This window comes from Syngnathus scovelli, chromosome 6 (assembly GCF_024217435.2).
Source record: "Syngnathus scovelli strain Florida chromosome 6, RoL_Ssco_1.2, whole genome shotgun sequence".
In the NCBI taxonomy this organism is placed as follows: domain Eukaryota; kingdom Metazoa; phylum Chordata; class Actinopteri; order Syngnathiformes; family Syngnathidae; genus Syngnathus; species Syngnathus scovelli.
Genome location: NC_090852.1, coordinates 15,260,958 through 15,288,923, shown reverse-complemented (window position 1 = coordinate 15,288,923; position 27,966 = coordinate 15,260,958). Strand labels below are relative to the sequence as shown.

Genomic DNA, 27,966 nt, shown 5'->3' with positions numbered 1-27,966 from the left:
ATTAGATTGAGAAGGTATGCAGCATTTTTTTCTTAGAATTTGCTGATATTAGTAATTTAATCAGTGTTGAGATTAAAGTAACACAAAATTGTCAAAACGTGATTTAGTTGAAGTGCAAATGGGCAACACATTAAATTCTAAGGATCAAATAATTCATTTACACAGTATTACACAGAAAGTCGACTTGTTGTGCGTTTATTAGATTAAAGCGAAGTATGTTACATATTCCAAAAGGTGAGCGATGGGGTCGCCCGACTCAACGCAGTGGTAAAGTGAGCATAATTGAAGGGGAAATGCTAAGAAACCCCATGCGACGTATATAAAATTTAAAGTAATCGTCGGACTGTTTTTGAAAGATCTTTGAAAGTAAATCAAATCAAGTTACTGTTTTAGTCTAGCCTTTGATTTTGCACAAATATACAGTTGTGCTTTCAGTCTACTGCAATTATATTCAAAGTAGATATGAAAACCTTTAAACATTAGAGTTTTCACAGACTATTTGGGCGTGTCATTTATTCTGAAAGCTTTAACCGGATTTGTGTTTGTCGGGCATATTTGACTTTTATGTGGACGGGGGCGGTGTGGGGGAGTTCAGAACTTTGGAAGTTTGGTTTTGTCGTCTGTGAGAAGACGATGATGCTGCGTGTTCAACTAGTGCTGCTTCTTGGTGAGAAACTTTAAGAATATTTTTATTGATCAACTCCAAAGGAACCAGAGACTTTAAAATTGTTATCTAATTGCGTGCTTGGGACGTAAAATGTGTTGCTGCTTTTAACGTTTTTAAAACGTAACTTCCAACATCCTTGTCAATTTGTATTTTATTATTAAGGCAGTAGAATTACAATTTGTATGTTAATATAAGTGTGTAAAATGATAATTGTGAAGAGTTTTATGCAAAACAAAGCCACAAATGCAAGTGTAACAAAGAGAGCATTTACTGTATATGGGATCACCCCGCCTCAACTTTATTATTTATTTGATCAACTTTACATTTTTTCACATTTTACATTATTTCACATCCATCCATCCATCCATCCATCCATCCATCCATCCATCCATCCATCCATCCATCCATCCATCCATCCATCCATCCATCCATCCATCCATCCATCCATCCATCCATCCATCCATCCATCCATCCATCCATCCATCCATCCATCCATCCATCCATCCTTTTTTAGAACCTGAATATTGCCAATATAAAATGGACTGCTTGTTAACATAGCCCATGTTCTTAGGTCTACTGGTGTTCGACTTGGCCCAGCAACTCAAGCCTGTGTTAGGCCAAGACGAGAATGAAATCAACTTACCAGAACTCAGTGATGTTTGCACCAAGGGCAGCTGTTATCCAGGAACAGGAGATCTTCTTATCGGTCGAGCGCACCAGCTTTCATCAACCTCCACCTGTGGACTAAACCGTCCCGAACCGTTCTGCATTGTCAGCCATCTGCAGGTAATAAAATCTGTGGATCAGGAGTCACCAAAGTGGTGCCTGTTGCCACCAGGTAGTTTCCAGGCACCACATGATTAGCCCACGGGTCTGTTCTAAAAATAGCTCAACAGTGTTGGGACATTCTGACTCTCTTGGAGTGTTTTAGAAGTGATCTTTTTAAAATATAACTAGACATTTTTCTGTTTCCTAATTATTCCAGGAAATCAGTAATTAATCAATCATTATTAATGACAACATGAAAAGCAGTATTTAAATTCCCAATGATGGCACGTCATATAAGCAACAAGTCAATGAAACATCACACCACTAACATGCCATGCCGACTTTATTTTTTACAGATTGTTACTCTGCCTGTGATACTACAAAGTACCTCTCAAGGACAAATTTTTGGTGGAGGAACTTGACACCCCTCCCCGCATAGCAGGGTTAGGTGGCCAGCTTGAGAACGGACCATATAAAGCAGGCTGATGTTATCATACCACTAAGTAGCTATATTTCCCCCTCTTCACTTTCCTTGTATTAGCATCTCCCCTCCTAAAACAATAAAATAATTTCTGTAAAAATAACAAATATAGAGGCTGAAATTTTATAGAAGAAAAATCTTATCTTTTCTACCTCAATTTAAATCAGAAAGCCTTTAATTGCTTGTCTCATCGCCCAACTCCCTCAATTTTTTTGTCCATGTCGTCCCATCTTTTTTTTTAATTTTACCAGAATATGTAACAGTAAAATACAATTCCGCAAATTTAATTGAATATACCATACATTGTACAGCTTTCACACATATATATCCCCATTACACAACTCCAGATTTGCTTTGTTCGAACGGTTCCCATGTCTACTGATGGAATGGAATGTTTGTAAGAAAATAAACTCCCTGTTTTGTATTACTTAGTGTGTGGCTTTAGGGGGGTTAGTGTCTGCAGCACATCCTGTGTTGATCGTAACCCCCCTCACCAACACATAGACACACAGACACACACAGACACACACGAACCCCATATGGAGGTGCTGATATAACAGGAGACAGATGTTTGTCCAGCTGCTTTAGGACACTGCTGTGCATCAGACTTGTCTCACTGAAAGTATTCCATTACTCTCTGACAATGAAAAAAAACATCCGTCCGTCTCAATTTATTCACTGGAGTTTAAAAAAGTGAATCACAAAAAAGAGAAAATAGCGTCAAAATGTATATTTATTTATTATTACTATTATATTTAATTGGACATTCTGTTGCAGTCGCTTGATATCAGGGATGAGAATCTTCCGCGAATCTGTTTTTTTCCGTCGGGAGTATCATTTTGTGAATCGTGTAGATCCGTTGAGAAAATCGTTTTCATATAATGCAGTTTTTTTGGTTCTCTTTGACCTCAGTTTTTTCAAGGCTGCAGAACTGCTTTGACAAGTTCTTATCTGTATGTGTGAAAACTCTTCCACTTGATTTGTTTTGATTTTTTTTTTTCCATGTTGAACTTTGGCCACAATCCTGACTCACCATGTCATGTAGCTCTGCCTAACATATAAAAAAAAAAAACAGCAGGAAGAGTGGCATTCCAACCCCTACTTCCTTTTACACTTTGTGCCACTCTCTTTCTTTTTTGTGTCAGGAGGAAAAAAAATGTTTCATGTGTGACTCAGCGGCCCCCTACAGTGAACCAGTGAATCAGACAGAAGGCCATCGTATTGAGAATGTCGTTACCACATTTGCTCCGAACAGACTGAAGACCTGGTGGCAATCTGAGAATGGTGAGAACAAAAACACAATGAAAGGTCAAAGGTTAATGCCTGTCATGCATGTCGGATGTTGGCTGGATTGACAGAAATACTTCAGCATTTCAACACGTCACTTAGTTTAGCTAATTTCAGTAGGCAGGCATCATGCACATCTTTATTGGGTAATCTGGGAAGATGGCGTGCAGAGGAGCCTCGGATTACATTTTTGTCACCTGGTTTCACTTTTCAATGGAACGTTTGGGACATTCTCTGCTTTTGAAACAAAATCTTTTCTGCATAGCAAGATGAAAACAGTTTAGATAATTGATCCTCTGTATGCAGGTATGGAAAATGTCACCATCCAACTGAACCTGGAGGCAGAGTTTCACTTCACTCATCTCATCATGACCTTCAAAGTGAGTTATTGGGATGAAAGATATAACTCAAGGTCTTTAAAGACTCAAGTTTGGAGTGAATAATGTCCAATTTCAGTGTGTATCATAAGCAGTCTCAAATGATGTATTTCTACTTTAAAAATACCTTTTGATAGATATAAATATTGAAAAAAAACAACATTGATGATAGAACAGAAGCTTCATCCAGACAGACTCATGTCAGATTTGAAACAATCGGAATAAGCCATTCAGCGTCATACAAATATCGGATACAGCCAGGTTGCATGGGTAAAAAAAATCAAGAAAAAATTCGCCTGCAGTCTGAATGTACGTTTGTATGTACAGGATGGATGTTAGCCTTACTGTTAATGAAATCTCCTTTTGCTTGGTTTGCTGAGGTTGCTATCTTTTTATTGTACTGTAAAACCATTTTTCATTCACTCTCATCCCTAAAGACATTTCGACCTGCTGCAATGGTCATTGAGCGCTCGTCAGACTTTGGCAAAACCTGGAAAGTGTATCGGTACTTTTCCTATGACTGTGAAACGTCCTTCCCTGACGTTTCTGTCGGTCCCATGAAGAAGGTTGATGATGTCATCTGTGACTCACGCTATTCCGACATTGAACCATCTTCTGAGGGAGAGGTAATGTAAAAAAAAAAAAAAGATCTTAGATACCCCAGTGACCATTATTGCAACAATAATTTTTTTATAGATTTACTTTAGGGTCTGATGAATCTTTTCAGGTCATTTTCAGAGTTTTGGACCCTGCTTTTCGGATCCATGACCCATATAGCCCTCGAATCCAGCGTACGCACCGACTGACTGTTTAGTTCTTTAGCTAGTAGTTATCCACAGTTTTTTTAAATAGTCAATATTTATTTCTGTTTTACAGATATGCTTAAGATCACCAATCTAAGGGTGAAGTTCACCAAACTCCACACGCTTGGGGACAACTTGCTTGACTCGCGTATGGAGATTAAAGAGAAATATTACTATGCGGTCTATGATATGGTGGTTCGAGGAAACTGCTTCTGCTATGGACATGCGTCAGAGTGTGCCCCAGTCCAGGAAACTGGTTATGTTAGGGAAGGCATGGTAAGCATACTGGTTACTCATGAAATGAGTCCTAACAAAAATATTTACTAGAATCAAGATTCCCACTTAACTAAAGCATATAGAATCTGAAACTAAACCAAAATCTATCCAGAGGTAATATCGAGACATTGTTTGATAATTTAGTTTTGATTTCATGTTTCCAGGTTCATGGTCACTGCATGTGTAATCATAATACCAAAGGACTGAACTGTGAACGGTGTCAAGATTTCTATCATGACCTACCTTGGAGACCCGCTGAGGGACGCAACACCAACGCCTGCAAAAGTGAGTATGCATTGCTTCACAGGAGAACATTTTTAAAGCTGGTTTACTCTCAAGAGGGAGCAGTTCTGCTTTTTTTATCCAGCCCTGCGGTATTACTGCCCCGTCACAGGGAACGTTTAGAAAGACATGTTAAAGTATGTTATCAAAACTTTAAAAAGGCTTTCTGTGTACCGTCATTCTTTGTAAATAACTCGCGTGCACATGCGGCTTTTCGTACGATGTGGCTTATTCATGAAGAAAAAAAATTATTTTTGCTCGTGCGGCTTATAATCAGGTGCGGCTTATAGTCCAGAAATTACGGTAAATATATATTATCTCAAGGCACCACTGTAACAATTACATGATACTTCTGTGTTAACTGTGGATTTCTTGGATGTTTTCAGAGTGTAACTGCAACCAGCACGCGGACGTATGTCACTTTGACATTGCCGTCTACATGGCTTCAGGAAATGTAAGTGGCGGTGTGTGTGATGACTGTCAACACAATACAACTGGATACAACTGTGAGCAGTGCAAACCGTTCTACTTCCAACACCCTGAGAAAGATGTTAGAGATCCGAACATCTGCCAGCGTGAGTAATGAATGATCTTTTTTGGTGACTTACGATAAGATTTAGTGTCCCAAATATTAGGGGTGCCACAAACAATTGTTAGTCACTGTGCTCCATTGAAAAAAATGTGAAGCCTATTAATCAAGCAAAGTTATTTCTGTCTTTTTTCTCTGCAGCATGCAGTTGTGACCCATTGGGCTCTTTGAATGGGGGAATCTGTGATGGGAAGACAGACATTAGACTCGGGCTCATTTCTGGTCAATGCCGCTGCAAAGGCAATGTGGAGGGAGAACGCTGTGATCGCTGTAAACAGGCGTACTATGGGCTCACTGATTCGGCAGAAGGTTGCAAAGGTATGACGTGACCTGGAACAACATGGGTGGATGGACAGATGGATGGAATGGGTGGATGGATGGATGGATGGATGGATGGATGGATGGATGGATGGATGGATGGATGGATGGATGGATGGATGGATGATTATAATTATTTCAGTAATTCCATTCAAAAAGTGAAACTTGCATACTGTATACTTTCCTTCCACACAGACTGATATATATTTCAAGTGTTTATTCATTTTAGTTTTCATTATTGTAACTGACAGTGAATGAAAACACCAAATTCAGTATCTCAGAAAATTTGAATATTTTGAAATATAGAAGACACCGAAGTGTGCCATCTTATGCTGATGTGTTCATATGCTGTGCGTTGCATGTAGGGGTGGTCAAAAACAGGGCACATCTGTAATAGAAATATAAAGATAATATGGATACAGTAATTTAAAAATACCTTTCTCTTTTAGCCTGCACTTGCAACATTCTGGGAACAGTGCCTGGTGGAAATCCTTGTGACAGTGAGACAGGAAACTGCTTCTGTAAACGATTGGTGACTGGAAAGGACTGTGACCACTGTGTGGTGAGTTATAATCATGTAGTTTAAAAAAAAAAAAAACACCCACGCTACTAAAACCTGTGAAACTGCGGCAGTTGATTATATGAGTCATTAAATATGCTGACGTGTGAAGAAATGAAGCTTGGATGATTTCATCTCGTGTTTTTACAAGACATAACCAAGTCTAACATCTGTTTTTGCTCTTTGTGTCTGTTTAAAGCCGGAACACTGGGGTCTCAGCAATGATATGGATGGCTGCAGATCGTGTGACTGTGACCTAGGGGGAGCCATCAACAACCAGTGAGTTTATACACAGTATCGAACAACCCTGCAATAGTTGTCGAAACTACAAGCCAGTCATACTAACAAAATTTCTTTCAACAACACTGGTCAAGTTTTTTTTTTTTTTTTAAATCTGAGATTTTCCATTGCAGTTCTCACTCGGTGAAGAGTTGCCACCTGCAATTTTTTCACGACTGTCCACTTGAATCACCCTTGGTCTTGTTTGTTGGTCTGATTGAATGAAAAGTAAATCAAATTCTTAAGGTGCTTTTGCTGTTATTAGGTGCGATGAGCTGACTGGTCAGTGCGTCTGCAGAGAACACATGTTCGGCCGAAGCTGTGATCAAGTTGAGTCAGGATTCTACTTCATTGCGCTCGACCACTACACCTATGAGGCAGAGGATGCCAAGTTAGGACGCGTGAGTCACCTTTTAACATTTGTTCGCTAACTTCTCCATTGACAAACAATTGTAGATTTAAGGGAATTTCTCGTTCACTGATTGGAATTATTTGTATTGATTCTTTTGGGTCATGATCTGGGATGGACTGGGGCAAAAAAAAAAATCATTTTGTATTTTTGACTTCCCGAGTGTGGCGGCCATCTTGGATTGACCCAGAAGGGCCCCAAAATGAACACAAAGTGAACCGGAAGGGCCCCAAATTCACGGCAAATTCTCCAAAATTTCATTTTTCCCTTCTAATTTCTACATTTGTCAACCTGTTCCAACTTTAAACATAGCTATCCCCAAATATTTATTCAACCTCTTCGCCTTCACACACAATTACTCCAGAAATTTTCTAGTTTACAAATGTGATTGCACTTTAGTTTACATATTTAAATGTTGCGATATTAAGATGTGACAGTTTTTGCAAGATTTGAAGGAGGCAAAATAACATGCTTTTTCTCTCAAATATGTTGTTATAATCATTTGTTTCAGATGTCCTGTAATTATTTTCTGCATAAAAATTAAATTTGTTAAATAATATTGTTGATTGAAAGATAGGTTTCTTGCTTGCCTAATGAGTTTGGTTCTTTTAGGGTGTAATGGTGGTTCCAAGGCCCCACCCACAGGACCACGTTCCCACCTGGACAGGTATTGGCATGGTTAATGTCCCTGAGGGAGCCTTCCTTGAATTTTCTGTTGACAACATTCCTCACTCCATGGAGTATGACATCCTCATCCGCTATGAGCCTCAGGTAAGACACAGACCACTATAAAGTGATGGCGCAGGGACTAGTGTTTAATTCAAGAAAGAATAATTCGATGTGTTTCCTTAGCTGCCTGACCAATGGGAAGAAGTTCTTATGACAGTGATGAGACCAGGACCCATCAGAGCAGATAGTCGTTGTATAAATACTGTGCCAGATGATGACAACCAAATGATTTCACTCCACCCTGGGTCACGGTAAGGTTAATTAATAACCCTCCTTATTTTCACCTTCATAACCACCGTTCGGCTACAAATATGATTGACAATTATACTGGATATTAAAAAGTATGGAGCAATGATTTCTGCCAAGAATGTGGTGAATGATTTTAGAAGCAATGAGAGAGGCACTCATGGGGGGCTGCAGATATTCTCAGTAAAACACTAACATTTACAGAAATGGATACAATAGCAAAACCTTTTACTTCATTATGAGTACAAATGTTTACCATTAAAAAAACATTAGAAGTACTCTGGCAAATATACTTTTTCCCAAACGTTACTGAAGTTACGTTTTTAACCCGGCGTCAGTGCCTTGATTTATTTTCCTGAGATTGGTTTTCCTCAGCACTTTTATGAACAACATTTTGTTTCGACTCTTATGTGTTTTACAGATGATGAATTGTTTGCTTTTTTGTGTCCTCGTGTTCAAAGCAGTCTGCTTAACACTTTCCAGATGGTTCACTTTTCGTTGTGTTTTCGCAGACATGTGGCTCTTCCCAGACCAGTTTGTTTTGAATCCAGTTTGAACTATACCATCCGCCTAAGTCTGTCATTGTATTCGGCCCTCAGTGATGTTCAGTCGCCGTACACGCTCATTGATTCGGTGAGGATTTGTGATCAGATTTTTAAAGTAGAAAACAACACATGGCTATTACTCATAGCTGGAATGGATTATCTGTAAGTCAAAACTGGTATTCAACTTAAAACTGGTTACATGTTCTTATTGTCAGATCGTGCTGATGCCTCACTGTAAGAACTTGGACCTTTTTACCACCTCAGAAGGAGGGGAATCTGGTGCAAATCGTGGATGGGAAACTTTTCAGCGTTATCGTTGTATGGAGAATAGCCAGAGCGTTGTCAAGACACCGATGACTGACATTTGTCAAAACTTAATCTTCAGCATTTCTGCTCTGCTTCATCAGGGAGCCAAAGGTAGCACTACTACAAAAAATTGGAGGTTTTCAAGTTGAGAAAAATTCAAACATATGGATGTGTCTGTCCCTTCCAGAATGCCAGTGTGACCCCCAAGGCTCTCTGAGTACAGTCTGCAATGTGAGTGGAGGTCAATGTCAGTGCCGACCTCATGTCGTTGGTAGAAACTGTGACAAATGTGCTCCAGCTACTTTCCAGTTTGGACCAAGTGGCTGCAAAGGTATAAATTCCAATTTCATGTCACAATATGACAGAACAACAGAACAACAAAGGCGCACCTTATTAAAAGCCGCACCTTCAGTTTTTGAGAAAATTAGACTTATAAGTGCGCCTTATGGTGTGGAGAAAAAAAAAAAAAATACTGAAGTTTGAACAGAAAACACTACGGCACATATTTTACTGTATTTATATGTAGCCCATGCATCTGGTATTTTGTAAACAAACTTATATTGTTGGATAAAATCATTTGTTGTGCACAGACAAAACGATGTGATTTTGTGTCTGCAGAATGCAACTGTGACGCTCAGGGCTCACAGAGCCCTCTTTGTGATCAGCTGTCTGGTCAGTGTTTGTGCGTTCCGGGAGCATATGGACGTCAGTGTAATCGCTGCCTTCCGGGCTACTGGGGCTTTCCTACGTGCCGTCCATGTTCTTGTAATGGACACACAGAGGACTGCGATGCTCACACGGGACAGTGCCTCAACTGCAGGGACTACAGCACAGGGCACAACTGTGACAGGTGAATTAGTATTAAATTTATTTGAATTAACATTGATCTGACCCCCGTGGGGACAAGCGGCACAGAAAATGGATGGGTTAATGGAATCAGTCTAATGCTCTGTCTTTTATGTTAAGGTGCTTGGATGGTTACTATGGTGACCTGACGCTGGGCTCCGGTGACCATTGTCGCCCCTGTATGTGTCCTGATGGTCCAGGTAGCCTGCGGCAGTTTGCTGGAAGTTGTTTTCGAGGTGATAATTCCCAACAAGCTGTCTGTGTCTGCGACACTGGATACAAAGGTACTACATTGACCACTTACCCAAAAATACAATGTTTTTCTCAGAGAACCTGATAGGACACCAAAATATGAAGAAAAATAGAAAAATGTGCACCGTATTTTCTGGACTGCTACTTTTTGCACAAACTTTGAACCTTGCGGCTTATAGTCCAATGCGGCTTGGACTTGGATTTTTCATGAATTTTATGACATTGTATGATTTGTGCATATTCTCTTACATATGGAAATATAGTCTAATATAATATATAGTCTAATATAATATGGCTAATAGTCCAGTGCGGCTTATATATGAACAAAACAGGATTTTCCCTTAATTATACCTGCCTTATAGTCCAGAAATTACGATAATTCCAAAACAATTTCAGATGAAATTACAGTCAATATTTGACTGAATTTATTGTCTATAAAAATACAGTATAACGGCAAAAGAAGCATTTAGAATGTGTTCTCATCTTTTTTCACCAGGTACTCGCTGCAATGAGTGCTCCCCTGGTTACTATGGAAATCCTCATGAAATCGGGGGGTCGTGCCAGCCCTGTCACTGCAACAACAACATTGATATGTTGGACCCAGAATCCTGCAACTCCCAAACTGGCGAATGCCTGCGCTGTCTATATCACAGCGAAGGGCATTCTTGCGAAAATTGCATGATGGGTTACTATGGCAATGCACTTCTGCAAGACTGCAGGAGTAAGTTCACCGAGCCACTCAGATGGAAAGTCAGCTCATAGTCACATTCATGAATTCATTTAGAAGTCCAAAAGCTGCTTAGTTATTACTAATTGCTCTTCTCCACAGAGTGTGTTTGTAACCATCTGGGTAGCGATAGTGCTAGCTGTCCTTCATCAGGTGACTGTCACTGTGACCGCAATAGTGGTCAGTGTCATTGTCTTCCCAATGTGATTGGTCAGCACTGCGATCGTTGTGCACCTGACACCTGGAACATGGCGAGCAATACGGGCTGCCAGGCCTGCGAGTGTGACATTAAACATTCGTACGGGAACTCGTGCAATGAGGTGAGCAATATGGCTGAAATGTGTTGTTGAAAAAAAAAAAAAAAAATCCAGATATTGTACAGTATTTCATAGCTTTACTTATCAGGATACTCTCTGTATGTATTGTGGAAGTAAAATAAAAAAAAAATCTTAATATGCAATAATAAGTTGTATGATCCCACTCTAGTTTTAACATGGTATTAATACTGCATTTGTGGGATGTGAATTGAGAAAAAAAAAAACACTTTTTAATCATTCTTAAGAGGCTGCCATTTTGTCATGTATTGCCAACTCCTGTTGACTCAAATTTAGCATCATGATTAAATCAAATGATTAAAATGTTTGTATTTTTCTGATTAATTAATATTCTACAAATGCAACATTAATCAGAATACTGCGTTTAAACTAATGGGGGTAAATCTAGTACTAAATATCACAGCAAAAAAAAATTGTTTGACTTGACTTCCGCTTTAACACCTATTTTGTAGTTGCATACAAAATCTTTTAAAGGAAAGTATTTGTAGTGAAAATGTGTTCTGCATACTGCATATGCTATTCCTACAGATCAGTGGTCAATGCTCATGTATGCCAGGCTTTGGAGGCAGGACGTGCAGAGAATGTAAAGCACTCTTCTGGGGTGACCCAGAGGTCGAATGTCATGGTAGGTCATTTGTTTTTGTTGGTCGCTAGTATCAAGAGACAAAGTAGCATTTTAAACAGACACAGATATATAGTTGCCGAACAAATTCTGGAAATCCTCATGCCATTCAAAATGTTTCTGACACATAACAGAAATATGGAAGTGAAAGGGATTGTTAAAAACTAAATCCTCCTATCCGCCGTTGATTCTCAGGGTGGCTGGTGAACAGAACAACTCGTTCACAGAGCACACAGACAATCAACCATTCACAATGACAGTCAGACCTGTGGAGAATTTATTTTTTGTAATTAATCTTACATGTTATTGTAGTGCACAGAGAAAAATCAAGCAAGAGCGCAATGCCAGAGCCGAGAACACCAAATCCCAAAATTATGAGGCAGGCTGAACACCCGTCCTTTTATTTTTACGACTAGCCATACTATTGAATGAGAATAAAAAGACAAATCTAAGAACTTGTGGTATGAAGCTCTATGGAAACTGGATGGATGGATATATCTAAACTTGTATGTACTTCTCCCATTAGAATGTGATTGTGAACCTCATGGCATCACTCAACCACAATGCAACAAAGACAACGGTCACTGCGTTTGTGTAGAAGGCGTGTCTGGTCCACGGTGTGATACCTGCGCCCGTGGCTTCTCCGGTACTTTCCCCAACTGCCAACGCTGCCACCAATGCTTTGCGGAGTGGGACGCTATCGTCGGACAATTAACAAATCAAACGCACCGACTTGCAAACAAGGTGAACACTATCAAGATTAGTGGAGTCGGTGGACCCTACAGAAAGTCAATTGAAAGTATGGAAAGGAGTATATCAGACATCCACGCCATCTTTAACCAAAACCCAGCTTCACAGCCTCTAACCGAGATCCAACAGCTCTTACAAGAGGCCAGGTATGAATGGATTTAATCATGGCAAGTGCCGTTTCCAAAATGGTAGCGTTAGTCTTTCAAATCGAACCTGTCATCTTTGTGTGTCCATTAGTGACTTGATGGGATCTTTGAGCCAGTCACTGAACCAGACGGAAAATATTCTACTCGATGTGCAAGAAGAGAATAGCAACATGGAGGGTCAGCTAAAATTGCTGATGGCGGATGCTCAGAAACTCGAGCAGACAGTTCAAGACATTCTGGATCAGGTTGAGTTCATCAGGAATTCGGATGTCAGAGGTAAGAGAGATGGCAACAAGATTTTCAGTTAATTATGAAGATGTTTATATTGAGTTATTGTTTATTTTATTGTTCAAACGTCAAACTTTAACCAAGGAGATTTTTTTTAGTCATGAGTGAAGATTCGATTGTCTCTATTGAACTTTTATGAACTGATTTCTTCATCAAACTCATTTTCTTATGGATAGTTTTTTATTACTGTTACCAGGCGCAGCTGACAGTGTATCAAAGTACCTCCTGCAGTCTTTGAAAGCTGAAGAACGAGCAAATGCATCCACCGTCGGCCCCAACAGCCCTGTGGAAAACTCTGCTAACATACGTAAACTCACGGAGGATAAGATGAACTTAACCAGAGATGAGTTTCTCAGGAGACACAATGACCATGCACAGAGACTGGATGACCTGGCAGGTCAAATCCAGACTCTGGACCTTTCACAGCTCAGCCACAAGGTACAAATATATGCTAGGGTTGTCTTCCACAAATATTCAGGTGCCAGCAGTTAGATACACAATAGTTGCAGCGAAAAGTTGTGTTGGTATTAAAAAATATTGTGACAGTATCAAAAAGGTATTAAATTCTACTTAAGAATTTTTCATATACCCTGATAAGATAATTTAACTCCTAGGATCACTGAGACACACAAATCTTTCCAACACCTTCTAATGCTTTATATTCCTGGTAACAATTTCAGTTTTGTGTCTCTCCAGACATGCGGGAATTCAGATGGTTCATGTTCCTCTCCCTGTGGGGGATTAGGATGTGTAAATGCAGAGGGTGGCCTCATGTGTGGGGGGCCAGAATGTGATGGTGTGTTGACAAAAGTTCATTCCAGTTGGCAGAATGCTTTTGACTCTGAAAAGGAAATAGTAAATGCCATGAAGGAAGTGGATAAACTTGCCAAGATGGTAAGACCCTAATCTTTGAGGATTCAGATTGTCTTTCAAGATAATGCTTTTGGTCTCACCTGCACTGTTTAGGTGTCAGAGGCAAAACAAAAGGCAGATCAAGCAAAAGTGAGCGCCCGTGATGTTTTCATGAAGACTAACAAGACCAAACACGATATCGATCGGAGCAGCGAAGAGTTGCGAGTCCTTATCAGAGAGATTCGAGACTTCCTTACAGGTGAATCTCATTTTTTTCATTCAAACTGTAAAATCCACCAAAATAATTTTCAAGGCAACATGTCATCTGAGATAAATTAGCTCCAAATAGATTTTTGTCAGAAGGCTCAATATTAAATTATATACATATAAATTGGGCACCTTCAGACTGCTGGATATAATATAAATGCTGAGTAATGTTACCTGTACATCTAAAGACTGAGATCTGGATTGAGATTACCACAGATGCACCCTTAGCTTGTCAAACTAAAAACCATGTTTCTTTTTTAGAGGATGGAGCAGACTTGGAGAGTATTGAAAAAGTTGCTAATGAGGTGCTGGCCATGCAAATGCCAACCACACGAGAACAGCTTCAGAACCTCACAGATGAAATTCGTGAAAAGGTGGGGGAACTGGGCAATGTGGAAATTATCCTGGAGCAGAGCACGAATGACATTGCAAGAGCTGAAAGCCTACTTGAGCAGGCCCGGAAAGCTAGGTGTGTTGCTTGTTGTGTTCTGTGTTAACTGTGTAACATTGATGGTGGCTGGAGCAGCTCTTTCACTACTAGCACATTCTTAATATCAATCAAACTATAGAAATCAAAATACACACTGAACAATAATCATCCCAGCATTGCGACTGGTTTTGCTTTGTTTGCTTTAGATCAGGGGTGTCAAAGTCATTTTTTTCGCGAGCCACATGACTTTGAGTGATGACTTTATTTGAGCTACATTAAGTAAAAAAAAGACTTAACATGTTATTTTGAGGGGTTGGCAATATGCACAAAAGACATTTCCTGATATCATACTAGTCCATGTTTGAAATAATATCAAGACTGAAATAATAAAACAAACTCCTTATATTCAACAGTCAGGAGGCAGATGATGTGAAGGAATCTGCTGAGATGGTCAAACAAGCTCTGGCAGAAGCTCAGAGAGCTCAGACAGCTGCCAGCAGTGCGATCCAGCATGCCACTGATGATATCAAGAACACCAACAAGCTTCTGCTCTTAGTCAGTCTTCTGTATTTAAATTCTTGATCATTTGTACAAGTACTTTTTGTAGTAATGTGTATAATCTATGTTGCGTTCAGGTCAAATCAGGTACAACCGATGTCGAAGTAAAATTGGACAACGCCACGAAGCGATTGCAGCAGCTTGATGAGGATGTGACATTGTTGAGAAACAAAACTCTGAAGGTCACACTGACTAGTGAACAGACCATTCATGATGCAACAATCATAAGACAAATAGTCAAAGAGGTGAAAAAGGTAAGTTAACTTTAAAAAGTTGACCTGTCATGCAAAAATGTATAGCAATAAAAAAGTAACTTGGTTACATCTCCAAGTTAATTATTTTTTCTGTCAACGTCATGTAGGGCATCGACACTGAAATTAAGGACAAGTACTCCACTGTGGAGCAACTAATTGACCAAAAAGGGAGCGGGGTGGCTGAAGCAAAGAAGAGGGCGGAGTTATTGCAGCAAGAAGCTAAGGAGCTGCTGTTGCAAGCCAGTCGTAAGCTGAAGATTCTCAAAGGTGATGTCACTACCATTTAATTGTTCCTCAGCAGGTTCTTTGAGCTCCTGTTTGTTCCAGGATTGCATGACAGATCTGCTGCTCGAGTTGTGATCAAGCTGGTGTTGACACTGGTTAACACAAGCGATAAATCTGAATGAGTATTAAACTAAAAACGTGACACTAAAGGATTATGCCTGCAGAGGGCAGTATAGGATAATAGGCTAATGACATTGATTTCAATTTTTTTTTCTGTTTTCCCCAATTAAATACAGATTATTAATATAATTGTTCATGGGTAAAAAAGGTATTTACTGTAAATAGCACTCAGTATTAAGGAAAATAAAACTGGCACATGCCTTACAAGAAAGTTTGTGCTAGGCACTAAATTTATTCTTTCATATTTCAGATCTAGAAAAGTTATTTGAGGACAACCAACAAACACTTGAGGTGAAGGCAGAGCAGCTGGGTGAACTGGAGGCCTCAGTTAAGGAGCTGCTGCAGCAGATCAGCCACAAAGTTACACTTTATAGCACATGTTCATTCTAAAGTTAGAGGTCACTGCTTGCTAAAGGAACATCTTTTTTACTTTTTTATCTGAATCAAAAAGGCCATGAAAAAAACATTTCAAATATGCATTTATAACTACTGAATAGAATTGTTTTACCTTACGTTAACGTGTCCATTGGGGATCAACACTGTACAAGAAGTGGATTCTTTGGGTCTTCTATGAATGTAATTGTTGTCACTGACCATTTATTTGACCAAATTTTAGAATGTTTGATCATTGGACTGCAAGAATTTTTAAATTCTTCACACGTGGCCACAAGTTAGAATCAAGATTTATTCTATTTGAAAGTTGCATGTTTTTTAAAAACCACATGGTCCAATATATGTCTTTTTGATCTTTGCATCATACTAATTGATCTTGAAAAGCAGATAATAAATGATTTTAACCTGGAGTCACAACAGAGTCAAATTCCTTGTTTGGCATGCTCGTTCAGAGCTGACAAGTCAGTGAAGCAGCGGTAAAAGCCAGCTAACTAATTGGCAGCAAAACAGGGAGAGGCATTTAATATCTTGTGGCATCTTTTCTGAAAACGTATTTACTATTTGCCAAACTGCTGTTTATTGTAATCGTACCTATTTAAAAAAAAAAAAAAAAAAAAACTCAGCCAGGTGATGGCTTGATTAGCAAACTATTTGGCACCAATGTTATTAAGGGAGAGAGTCGTTCATTCATAATATGATGTAACGGGTAAGGCCTCCTCCTCGCAACTCTTGCAGGCGTTGGCAGTGTCGCAACATATTCAGAATTCCATGGAGTCGTTTATCCACCTTCATCTGAGTGAATTCGCGAAAATCCTCTTCCACCACGAAATATTGACCTGAAACAAAAACAGCCGTGAAGCTAGTTGGCATTCAGAACTTATCTCAGCGAGGGCATGCATGTAGTTGTAGTGCCCACCATGATCACAATATGTATTCAATAGGGGTGCAAGGGTACAGATAACCCACAGTACAGTTTGTACCTCGGTTTTTGCTCCGTGGTTTTCGGTTCGGTTTTGGTACACCTTTTAATGCGTACAAAAACATGTTTTTCTATAAAATATTGATTTGTTTTGCTTCTCAGCATTTTTTTAAAAGTCTGGGATTAAAGTTAAAGTCCCAAATGTCCCAATGATCGTCGTCACACACACATATCTGGGTGTGGTGAAATTTGTCCTCTGGATTTAACCCATCCCCGTGTGATTTTGATCGATCCCCTGGGGGAGAGAGGAGCAGTGAGCAGCAGCAGGGCCGCGCTCTGGAATCATTTGGTGATCTAACCCCCCAATTCCAACCCTTAATGCTGAGTGGCAAGCAGGGAGGCAATGGGTCCCATTTTTTTATAGTCTTTGGTATGACCCGGCCGGGGTTAATTTAACTTTGACACTTTAAAAGGATAATGAAGGAATGGGGTCGAAATACAAAAAGTCCTGCCTAGCAACAAAAACAGATATGCTCAAACCTCATTGAATAAAGTACATAAGCAGACAAGTATATTCACATATTAAATCAATAAAAGAAATATTTTAAGCATATAATTATACCTGCACACCAAACCAATAACTAGACATTTTTATATATGGTGATGACATGATCTGATATGTATTTCTGTGCACTTTGAAATAACAAATGTTTGTTTATATATTGCCTGAATAGCATAACGACCCTTAAGGAACTTTTTAATGCATGCCTGATGTTATTCTAATTCACGGACACGGCCCAAGGTGTCTAAGAATGTTTTGTACTTAAGTCTGTTTGCACGAGTGAGTGCGCAAACATGGTCATCAATGGGCCGGCGAGCAAGCGTACAGGAGCTTTCATATGCTAATTTGACTCGCGTGGATGATCATTAGTACATGCCTTGGTATACTTATAAGTATACTATACAGAATTTAAGTATAGCTACTCCGAGCAGTGGTGCTCATTGCTCGGAAGGAACCCGAGAGCTTTTACTTAGAGGCTATTGCCTGTAATGTAATTCACTTTGATTTTTTTTTTTTTTGTACCTTTGGTGTCTTTCGTCTCTTGATCCTTGAAGCGCTGGTACAACTTGCGTGTATGGTTGTTGAAAGTTTTCACAGGCTGGTGAACAATTTTATATTTTGCTGCTACAGCTGCATTAATGTTCTGCACTGCTTTGTTGATTTGATCATATGGCACCCGTCCCTTCATATACCTGAGTAAGGCAGAACAGAAGTTCAGTCTTTCCATTTTTGACAGTGATACAAGACAAAATACTACACACATGGAAATACAATACACATATACTGTACATTCAGTGGTACTTCAACTTATGAACGTATTTTAAATTTAAGGTTTTGTAAGTAGAAACATTTGTAAGTAGACGCAATGTGTCCCAAAGAAATCACTAAAAAAGCAAATAATAAAAAAATCACTCCTCGAAGTCCTCCTTTTATGAAACCCCTGCCACTGAGTCTAAGCCACACTGGAATCAGCTGTGATTGGCCCAATTTAATTTAATGGACTGATATAATTGCAGAAGCAGGTTTTTATCGTACCTAAGGTTTTGAGTATTGTTTTACTATTGTGGGGTGTTCTGTTAACATTCATAAATAATTGAGTAGATCAATTAAAGGTGTACTTACGGGGGGATAACTTCAAACTCTGCGAGAGTGATAAACGGTATTTCTTTGACATGGCTCTTGGTTTTACTTTTAACAATTTCCTGCTGGCTCGATTCCACATCTGGCTCTTGGTTTTGTTTCATTATCTGCTCATTTTCCCTAAAATGGAATGATTAAAAAACATTTTAAAAATACAGTCTTTCAATCATTAATTTCATGAAGTAAGTATAATAAATCATTGTAAAAGGGAAATAATAAGAGTCTTTCAATTGACATTTAGGATAAGAATCATTTAACTAGTTTCCAACTCTACTTTCTCTTTCTGAACACTGGATTTTAAAATTGCTAATCTTTACCAAAAATCTCGATTTATCACCAATCGTCCAGTGCCACTCATGCATATAATAAGGCCGCTACTATGTAATCCCAGTTGGCCATTAAAACTTTTCATAATCTGCTGGGTGATGTATAATTGCCAATTCAGAATGAGCAGTTTTATTTCGACAAAAAAAAATAAGTAGCAAATATTTTCCTGACCTTTGGGGACATTTTTGAGGCAAATGAGCAGGTACGTTGTCCTTAAGATGTTGGAGACTCTTCAAATTATTTCCTGTTAACTCTTCAAGAGCCTGAAAAAGAAAGAAATGCACATTTCAAACCCATTCAAGACAGCTAATATTTCCCATAAATTGTGGACTTTTATTCATTTAGCATCTCCAATAAATTTGACAGGGAGACTACTGAGCTGACTAAAAGTAGCTGACAAAATTGCAGACTCCAGTTTACCTTTAAGTGACTGAGCTGTTCTTTTTGTTGGGCAACACTTTTTTCAAACTCCACCAGAAGTCTCTCAAGTGCATCAAGTTCTCGGTTAAGTTTTTTCTTCTTATCTGGGCATACATCTAGATGTAAAAAGAAAGCAAAATAATTAGTCCTCATAAAGTATATAGTAATTACGCTAAGGACAACAAATGTCTCCAATAAACAAACTTACCTGCAAGTGACAAATCCAACATGCGCTGGACAGATGAAATCTGATCATTAATATGGTGGCTGATACTTTCCAGGTCACTCATTTTCTTCTGACAAAAAGAAGTGGGGTAAATATTGGACATAGGAGACAGTTGCAGTTAGCAACCAGTTCACCTGGGGAGGATACAAACTAACTTTTTTTGACGTTGAGGTAGAGATTACTACTGGAGAATGTAGGAGAAGTCAGTGTTAATTATTATGCATCAGTGACTACATTTCATCCAATTGGAACAAAATAATTCAAAGTTCAAATCTTGTTATTCCAAAACCACACAAAACCACCCAGGCTATCCATACATTAACACAAATTTGATTTGCATTTCAAAATATAAAGCCTCTGAATTCCTGAATTTAAACTGTTACTTCTGACTTGAAAAATAAATTTAGAAGTTTTGCATTCTTAGTCATGTTAATTCAAAAAACCGCAATGGAATGCAGGCTGACTCTCGCCATGATTTGGTCAAAAATGAGTAAATAACTAAAAGATTTAAGTCATACAAGTAGTAACGATCAGATTAGGCCACCGCGCTTGCATTGACTACAATCGACACAAACCAAACAGTAAATATTTTCGTACTATATATATTTTTTTGTGTTCTTACTTGTTTTGTTTTCCCTTGTGGTCTTAACGTTTGGCGCTCCTTGTCAATTTCTTCTTCGTTGGTGCGCCTTCTAATCGAGTCCGACAGGCTATGCACAATGCTGCCCTCTGTTGGCATTTCATCCTCTTTTATTCTATGCGAAAATTCTTATCGCGTAATTTAATTGTTGTCATACTAAATAGCACGAGTGAATGTTTTCTCTATTACGATTTTACATTGTTCTACAATCATATTCTTGTAATTCTGAAAACACATGACATTAATACCAACCAATAATAAGCATTAACTGCGAATGCGTGCAGGCTACAACATTACGCATGCACCCAAAATTGGATATAACGGGCATGCATGAATAACAGAAATCTTGTCCTGGTCTTTGTGTCAGTTTGTCAGCATTTCTGTATTCTCACATCTCCATGATGGTTTCTTCTAAAGGTCGATATGAACTGAGGTGACAATTGATGACACTGACTTCTTTGTAAACATCCAATCAAAGACCTGATGACTCCCAGTGACCCTGTGACCCTTTCACATCATCAAGTGAAAATGTGTGTACATGTGTTTGTGTGTCTCTCCTCTCTCCAGTGTAATTATGATGTCAATACATGTGTTTGTTTGCCAGTGGTGGAGTAGACCTATTATGGATTTGAAAAGGTGCCTTCAAGCATTTTGTTCCAAGGCGCAGTGCTGCCAAATGCTGTCATCCGATCACTGTCTGGCGAACAATGTCAAAAATAATGAGCCGAAACCACAAGGTAAACGCCCCCCAACAAACAAACAATAAAACTAAAGCGATGTAGGAATGAAGCTGATGTGATGATGTTTGACAGCGTGAACAGGTTTGGTGCAGTTGCTTCTGTTTTGTTTATTTATTTCTGTTTTATTTTCGGAGAACTAATTAATGCTTAACTTGGCTCAAGGGTGACAGCTGTTGTTCCTGTATGCTCGGCAGTAGTTTTTTTTTTATTGTATTTTGCAACAGCGTGTGCAATAACCACACAAAATTTTACCGATTGTCACGATGCAATGTGAAATTTGACTTAAGGTAAGCCATTTGGAACACAAATCTTTAAAACAATTCCGTATTCAGAATGGCAAAACAGTAACAATGCTTCTGCTAATTATCTTAATATGTTTTCAAATTATTGAATATCTGGCTTTTTAAAATGTTCTGGGCACTATAAAGCACTATAAATAACCTGTCTAATGAGTATTTAGGTCAAAATGTATCATTTTCTGGGAATTTTCTTTTTTCGACAGACAAAGTCGTGGTGGCTGAACCATGGCCCATCTGCGGCTGTGATAGGATTGTGACGACAATGATGAAGATTATGATGGAGGGGAATTAGTTTTCGATCAGCAGGACTGTCAGGTCATTGTGCTGCATCTCACCTCTATGTCTGTGTGCCTGATCAATACCAACAGCTCACAGTCCATTAGCAACTTGTTCGCTCCTCCCTTTTTCTATCTTTCTCTCTCCCGCCATAAGAATCACAGTTATCAATATTACTGCCTCCCCTACGCAACTTCACAACTACATCTCCTTGATACCTCCATTTTATATCAGTATTTGCCCTATTTTTCGAGCACATTGTAAATATATCTGTTGATAGGCTAATACTGCATTTTTTTTTTCCCAGACATAAGCATTAAGGTGGATGCTTTTTTCTTTTGTTTTTGTATATCTGTTGATATGCTAATATTGCATTGGTATTTTTTTCCAGACATAAGCATTAAGGTGGATGCTTTTTTATTTTTTTCTCCAGCAAAACATCCATGCATACATACAAATATATTTTATTCACAAATAACGATGTTACTAAAAGATGAGTAAGTCCATTAACACAAAAGATTGATAATGCATTCAATTTATGAAAATGTTCAGTTCTTACTGTAAGTTGTTCTTTCTTGTTTAAGTTTACGGGCACTCTTGTACTGCATGACTGCACATGCACATACAATTATTACATTGCACGCTTCAACACACACACACTTGGAATTAATTCAGTGCATGCGTGAATTCATGTCACACATCACAAGCCTCGTCCTGGACACACATGCATCGTATGCACGCAAGCACTCATCCATGCACACACAGAGGAAATGTACTGTGTTTAATCTTCAGATAAAGAGCATTGCAGACATTTCTGACATAAATGTAAATCTTACAAAAAAATATTGCCGTTATATATTACACACACACACACACACACACACACACACACACACACACACACACACACACACACACGCATGCACGCGCACACACACAGGCAACTTCTAGAATGTGACACCATTGTTTAAATAATGGTGGACATTCTGGCATACCCCTCTATGAGTTGTCACGTTATTGTGGTGAAGGGGTCTGCGTGTCCCATTGATCCCAGGGGCTAAATTGTCTATTGCATTTTTGTATATTTGGTGTGTATATATATATATATATATATATATATATATATATATGTATATAAATATAAATATATATACATGAACCATCAGTCATGTGTTGTCTAAAGAGTGTGTTAAAATGTTGAGCTGATCTTTTCTGTGTTTAATGAACCATATTGTGTTGCTAGTATATTCTGTTGCATTCTTTCTGTTCACACATTTCTAATGAACATCTGTTCCAATCTCCTCAGTTGTAACTCGTAAAAAAAAAAAAAATGGACTTCAAACTTCAAAGTCAAAATCTTCTCTAATTTGAAAAATATCCTTTTTTGTCACTGAGGTTAACAACTAAATTATCTTGACTCAAAATGATGGTAATGAAAGTCATGTTGTTGCATCTCACAGATCTGTTTTTAACTTAAACTACCAGTAAAATTTATTAAATTCTAAAATCTTGATTTTTAAAATTCGAAATTCTAAAAGTCCTTGAGGATCGGAGTAGTTGACCCCTGGTATATAGCTTTGTCAAATGTCAATTTAGAGCAGACGTTTAGGAGCTTTTTTTCCTCACTTTGGATGGATAAATTCCAAGCGTGGTGACTGCCTCTTGTTGTTCGATAAAATAATGGGTTAAGAGTAAAGTCATGTTTCTTCTAGTTTGTTTTACAAAAAAATGATTCTGTTGAACCACAATTCAAAGACAATGTATGATTTTCAGTGGGTAATTTTTAAAATGATTTTTATTTATCATTACTTTTGAAAGATCAGAAGTTATTCATGTGACTAATGTGGGTTTTTCTTAATCAAAAGCTCGGTCCCATCAATTTTGTCCTCTTGTATCTCCATTCAGCAAATGAATGCAGCATCCGTCTGGGTACCCGCCGCTGTGCCACATCTAATATGGCGTCGACGTTCACCCACAATTCCGATCACAACTTACAACTTGGTTGAGAGTCTGCGATTGTGAACTGACTTCAGAGTAGACTTCAGTAAATCAATGTGTCGAATTTAAGTTACGTTAAATTTGTCCAACAGATATCCAGAAACCATATATTAGAATTAAATTGGTACCTTGCTCTAGAGTGTAAATATAACCTTATTAGATCTGAAAAGGGGAACAAATGTGTAGCGTAATGTGAACGCGGTAATAGTCGGTACGAGACTCGGAACGAATATTTCTCTAATCTTTTTCCTGCGGACTCACAACAACACCGGACACCCCAAGGATGGTCGTGATATCATTTACGATTTATAGCGAACAACAGCGATTCCCCAGGTTTGACCACAAAGGATATGTGTGTAATTGGTCCAAAGGTTTGAGGATGTATGTCGTTTAGGAAAGCGGCAACGAACACGTTTAGTTAATTCTATACTTTCAAGTCGTTACTTCTGACATATGTCAATGTGACACATCCTTATATCTGACTGGATCAAATGAGTGGAGTTGGGAAAAATTGTTCGCCTGTCTTGATCGGTTTCTGTTAATATACATTTTTCATACTAGGTATGTGTGAGGCAGTAGAGAAGGATCTGTATGCTGTTCTCGGAGCCAGCCCTTCAGATTCAGTCCAGCAGCTCAGATACAGATATCAGAAGCTTGCCTTAGAGGTATATATCTCTGTCGTTCTCTGTCTTTGTCTCTGTCTGCCTGTCTGCCTGCCTGTCTGCTATTTTAATTTTTTTTCCTGAAAATATCTGTGATGCACTGAAGTAGCGATAAATGAACCGTGATGTAGTGAGGGACTACTGTACTTATATAGATCTAACCAAACCAGGTGACAAGACCTTTGTCAGATGTGTCAAAGAAGGAACTTTCACCAGTTTTAGAACTTTGAGTTTTAAAACCTTTTTTTTTTGCATTAAGTTTCCAATGAAGGTGGTTCACACTTCAGTTGCACATTAAATTTCTTTCTTTGGACTGTCTTATTTTTTTTTTTTTGTGCGCGCCTGTTTGGATGTGTGTGTTCTCCTAATGCTTTTATGTTTTAACAGTGCCACCCTGATCGTCTTGGAGATGTGTGTGACTCAGAAGCTGAGTCTGGGAGGAGGAAATTTCTTGAAATTGATGCAGCCTGGAAAATCCTGTGTGAGCACAAGACGAGAAATCAGTATGATGAACAGAGGAGAGGTAATGACCCCTAATAATCTTTATAATAATAATAATCAACAAACCACTTTTCTCCCCAGTGACCGTGTCACATATCCCTCCGCCTAGCAAAGCGGTGCCGCGCAACAGTGGTCCACATCCTTTTTACGAGTGTATAAAAATGATCAAGTCATCACAAAAATCACGGGAAAAATCCTATATAATCCGCACCGGACTATAAACTGCAGAGTTCAAAATTTGAGAAAAAAGTCACGGCTTATAGTCCGAAATTTACTGTACTTCCTTCGGTGATGTCATAAACCAAGGGAGGGGGGTGGCGTGGCTCGATTCCTCATTAAAAGTGGGCATTTTTAAAGACATTTGTTATTTCATTGTTTCTTCAAAATTAATTGATAAAATAGACAATGCCAACTTTATTCATTTTCCTCATAATGAAAAAAAAATACATCAACTGGACTAGTTAGTGAAAAATTATCCATCTTTGCTTTACTGTCCCTTTAAGGAGAAACTTAATAAAAGCAATGAGTTGACTCTTTCCATGGAGCTGAGCTGAAAGACAGCTTGAGTTATTGTCAACTTTTCCTAGACTTTGCAATCATGATGTTTTGATATTTGACTCACAGTCCCTTATTTATTGCCATCGTCTTACTCTTGAATATATTACTTAGCAGCAATTATCCTTTACACAGTTCCAACACTAATTAAAGCCTTAGCAAAGTTCAACACTAATTTATCCGTGACTCAGTCATTATCGCTGTCAAAGTGTTCAACGTGATAATGATTTTTACTCACAACTAATCTGTTAAAATGAAGTGTGAACATTTTTTCACCTGTCTATTCACTCACTCCCACAATTATTAATGACCATTGTCTATCCATCAAGCCATGCATTACATTTCATGAACTTTCATTAATTTAGGGAGAATACAAAGGGAATATTTTGGACCCATTATTTTTCCTTTGAATTCTTCGGTTGCTCAGGCTATTAATTGTGGGGTTCGCTAGACATGACCAGAAAAATCCTGCAAGTGGTTAAGCCAAAGCCTTATTAAGCTAATGAAATTGACAACAGACAGCATATTGTCTACTGGCCATAAAAGTTCCTCAATTGCTGTTACGCAATTTTTCTTCCTTCAGCTCAAGAACTTCAACAAGCCTGGCCGATTGACTCTATAGTCTCACTGGAGGACATGACATGGGACAATGGTAAGCACACATGAAGTTAATGTGTAATTTTAATTTGGTCCCCACTTTGATGTTTTCTTTTTCAGACATTAAAACTAAAGTCACAAGATATGAGGACCCAACTTGCGAGCTTTTTGATATTATAGCCACTCTTTGCCCCAATGTTTCATTTACCGTATTTTTCGGACTAAAAGTCGCCCCGGAATATAGGTCGCATTACCCATAAAATGCACAATAATGTAAAAAAAAACATATATAAGTCGCTCCGGAGTACAAGTCGCATTTTGGGGGAAATTTATTCGACAAAATCCAACACCAAGAACAGACATGAACAAGCAACAACAGGCTAAACGATAGGTATGCTAACGTGACATAAACACAAAGAGCTGAGAACAGGCCTGACGTAACATTGACAGTTATCCAAATAACTATAACATAAATAACACCTTTATCAAACCATCTGTGTCACTCCAAATCATTAAATCCATGGATTGTCGTTTATGTCAACAATGCCGGGTGCGCGCCGCTGACGGCGGTTGCACTTCAAATTATTCCACATCGTCCAGCCTCTTAAAAATATAACATACAGTAGCTCTCTTTTACACGCTTATTATCGAGTGAACTCAACTTTTCAGCGTGAACCCCTGTGATCTTGTGGTCTCGCCGGTGCAGCTTCCGGACTATTGTTTACAAATATGTCCAATAGCTTTCGGTTGTTATTGCGTGAACTCAAGTTTATAGTATATCCTAGCGCTGTTTAATTGTGGGGAACCTCTAAATATTAACTATCACAATGTTGTTCAGCCAAAGCATTTTTCTATCGTATATAATATTTTTATACATATTGTGTACCTTGCAGATGAGTGTGTATACACGTACTGCTGCCGCTGTGGTGGACAATTCATCTTTTCAGAAGAAGAGTTGCCATGGAGGCAAGGGAATGATGATGAAAAGAAAAGAAATGAAGGGCAACATATGGTTGTATGCTGTGATACTTGTTCTCTCAGTATTTATGTCAAACTATCTTGTGTAAGATAGCGGGTGTATTAGAACTTTGAATATTTCACTTTTTTGCTTTCTGGTGATTGTCATTTTAATTGAGACTCTTCCAAAGACAACACTGTCAGTCTGTCGAGCATCATGTCATATCACCTTTGTTTGGCTCTCTAAAAATAGATAGAAGTAACTTTTTTTATTATCATTATTATGGAAAAAAGTATTTTTCACAAACACGTCACATATTATTTAATAAAATAAATTATGACTGCACAAATTGTGTTTTTATAGAAGATCAATCATTAGGTGGGCTCGTCACTGCTGATATCTGCTCTTGCTTGAGGTCGTTCCATTTCATCAAGTTGTCAGTCGTAATACTGAGCTTGTCATGGGATTTCTTCTGAGCCAAAGTAGTCTAAGGTGATGATGCTTTATACTCTGGAGAATACACCTGTGGGCTTTTTTTTCAGCAGCAAGAGGGTCATCTACAAGTCTCAGCTTGCCTACCTGGCATAATACTTTGAATATGTGAGCCTTTCTCCCTAAATTAAACACAAGACAGCTGAAAAATAATTATTGCTTCATAAAGATTTTAAAATAGATTTCTGTTTCTGTCTTTTTTTACAAGTATATCAACTTTAAGCATGATAGGTAAATTTGAGGCAAGATCATTATTTTAGTATACTGTATTTTATAGGTTGGTGCGCCGTGAGATTTTTCTATTGCAAAATTATGTGCATTTGCTTAGTAAAGCCTATAAGAAGGCCAAACGCCCCTGTCAAATGCCAAAATCGATGTCAAAAAAGAGACCATGATATATGATTTCAAATGTTTTTTTACCATTAAATTTAAGCCTCTAAATTCTATCAAATTAGATAAACTTGGCACAAAGTGCACCTATACAAAACAGCATGTCGCTTGTTTTTTTCCCCCAAACTTGATTCTCACGCGTGCACAGATAATATCTGCAAATGGCTTCTTTGTGTCTCAGATACAAAGGTAAGCAGCATTTTTTAATGCTTGACAAT

General features: G+C 38.4%; 3 protein-coding genes across 5 annotated transcripts; 2 read left to right on the top strand and 1 right to left on the bottom strand.

Moving 5' to 3' along the window:
* Nucleotides 1-521: 521 nt before the first annotated feature.
* Nucleotides 522-16,456, top strand: lamb1a (laminin, beta 1a). Its single transcript, XM_049722819.2, has 33 exons — nucleotides 522-667; nucleotides 1,239-1,453; nucleotides 3,062-3,200; nucleotides 3,510-3,583; nucleotides 4,018-4,206; nucleotides 4,308-4,371; nucleotides 4,457-4,659; nucleotides 4,824-4,944; nucleotides 5,328-5,516; nucleotides 5,672-5,848; nucleotides 6,298-6,410; nucleotides 6,607-6,686; nucleotides 6,952-7,087; nucleotides 7,708-7,866; nucleotides 7,948-8,075; nucleotides 8,583-8,703; nucleotides 8,831-9,032; nucleotides 9,109-9,252; nucleotides 9,540-9,771; nucleotides 9,888-10,051; nucleotides 10,516-10,740; nucleotides 10,849-11,066; nucleotides 11,610-11,706; nucleotides 12,230-12,599; nucleotides 12,691-12,875; nucleotides 13,084-13,325; nucleotides 13,584-13,781; nucleotides 13,854-13,998; nucleotides 14,268-14,475; nucleotides 14,850-14,991; nucleotides 15,072-15,248; nucleotides 15,356-15,515; nucleotides 15,904-16,456. The coding sequence occupies exons 1-33, from the start codon at nucleotides 565-567 to the stop codon at nucleotides 16,041-16,043; spliced, it is 5,460 nt and encodes a 1,819-aa protein (XP_049578776.1). The 5' UTR covers nucleotides 522-564; the 3' UTR covers nucleotides 16,044-16,456.
* On the bottom strand, nucleotides 15,855-20,347 carry ska1 (spindle and kinetochore associated complex subunit 1). Of its 2 annotated transcripts, none has more exons than XM_049722820.2 (7): nucleotides 20,263-20,347; nucleotides 19,623-19,774; nucleotides 19,415-19,530; nucleotides 19,166-19,257; nucleotides 18,650-18,787; nucleotides 18,050-18,219; nucleotides 15,855-16,882 (listed from the first exon to the last, which is right to left on the bottom strand). In XM_049722820.2, exons 2-7 carry the CDS (start codon nucleotides 19,741-19,743, stop codon nucleotides 16,734-16,736), a joined length of 786 nt encoding a protein of 261 aa, XP_049578777.1. In that variant the 5' UTR covers nucleotides 19,744-19,774; nucleotides 20,263-20,347; the 3' UTR covers nucleotides 15,855-16,733. The 2 variants fall into 2 exon arrangements, with proteins under 2 accessions (XP_049578777.1, XP_049578778.1); XM_049722821.2 differs by having other exon boundaries at nucleotides 19,623-19,710; nucleotides 20,263-20,338.
* A 3,279-nt stretch (nucleotides 20,348-23,626) lies between these two features.
* On the top strand, nucleotides 23,627-27,540 carry dnajc24 (DnaJ (Hsp40) homolog, subfamily C, member 24). 2 transcript variants are annotated; one of them, XM_049723295.2, is made up of 5 exons: nucleotides 23,627-23,974; nucleotides 24,155-24,258; nucleotides 24,643-24,778; nucleotides 25,895-25,963; nucleotides 26,802-27,540. In XM_049723295.2, the coding sequence occupies exons 2-5, from the start codon at nucleotides 24,157-24,159 to the stop codon at nucleotides 26,978-26,980; spliced, it is 486 nt and encodes a 161-aa protein (XP_049579252.1). In that variant the 5' UTR covers nucleotides 23,627-23,974; nucleotides 24,155-24,156; the 3' UTR covers nucleotides 26,981-27,540. The 2 variants fall into 2 exon arrangements, with proteins under 2 accessions (XP_049579252.1, XP_049579251.1); XM_049723294.2 differs by having other exon boundaries at nucleotides 23,630-23,926.
* The last annotated feature ends 426 nt before the right edge of the window (nucleotides 27,541-27,966 follow it).

What these genes read in the sequence shown, in the direction of transcription:
- ska1 (XM_049722820.2), bottom strand. Translation starts at nt 19,743, where the DNA reads ATGTCCAATATTTACCCCACTTCTTTTTGTCAGAAGAAAATGAGTGAC. An exon ending in GAGTTTGAAGTTATCCCCCC is followed by an intron (nt 18,220 to 18,649) that starts GTAAGTACACCT and finishes TGCCTTACTCAG; the next exon opens with GTATATGAAGGGACGGGTGC. An exon ending in AGAGACGAAAGACACCAAAG is followed by an intron (nt 16,883 to 18,049) that starts GTACAAAAAAAA and finishes TTTTTGTTTCAG; the next exon opens with GTCAATATTTCGTGGTGGAA.
- dnajc24 (XM_049723295.2), top strand. Translation starts at nt 24,157, where the DNA reads ATGTGTGAGGCAGTAGAGAAGGATCTGTATGCTGTTCTCGGAGCCAGC. An exon ending in ATCAGAAGCTTGCCTTAGAG is followed by an intron (nt 24,259 to 24,642) that starts GTATATATCTCT and finishes ATGTTTTAACAG; the next exon opens with TGCCACCCTGATCGTCTTGG. An exon ending in GTATGATGAACAGAGGAGAG is followed by an intron (nt 24,779 to 25,894) that starts GTAATGACCCCT and finishes TTCTTCCTTCAG; the next exon opens with CTCAAGAACTTCAACAAGCC.
- lamb1a (XM_049722819.2), top strand. Translation starts at nt 565, where the DNA reads ATGTGGACGGGGGCGGTGTGGGGGAGTTCAGAACTTTGGAAGTTTGGT. An exon ending in ATCTCATCATGACCTTCAAA is followed by an intron (nt 3,584 to 4,017) that starts GTGAGTTATTGG and finishes TCATCCCTAAAG; the next exon opens with ACATTTCGACCTGCTGCAAT. An exon ending in TTCGGCAGAAGGTTGCAAAG is followed by an intron (nt 5,849 to 6,297) that starts GTATGACGTGAC and finishes TTTCTCTTTTAG; the next exon opens with CCTGCACTTGCAACATTCTG.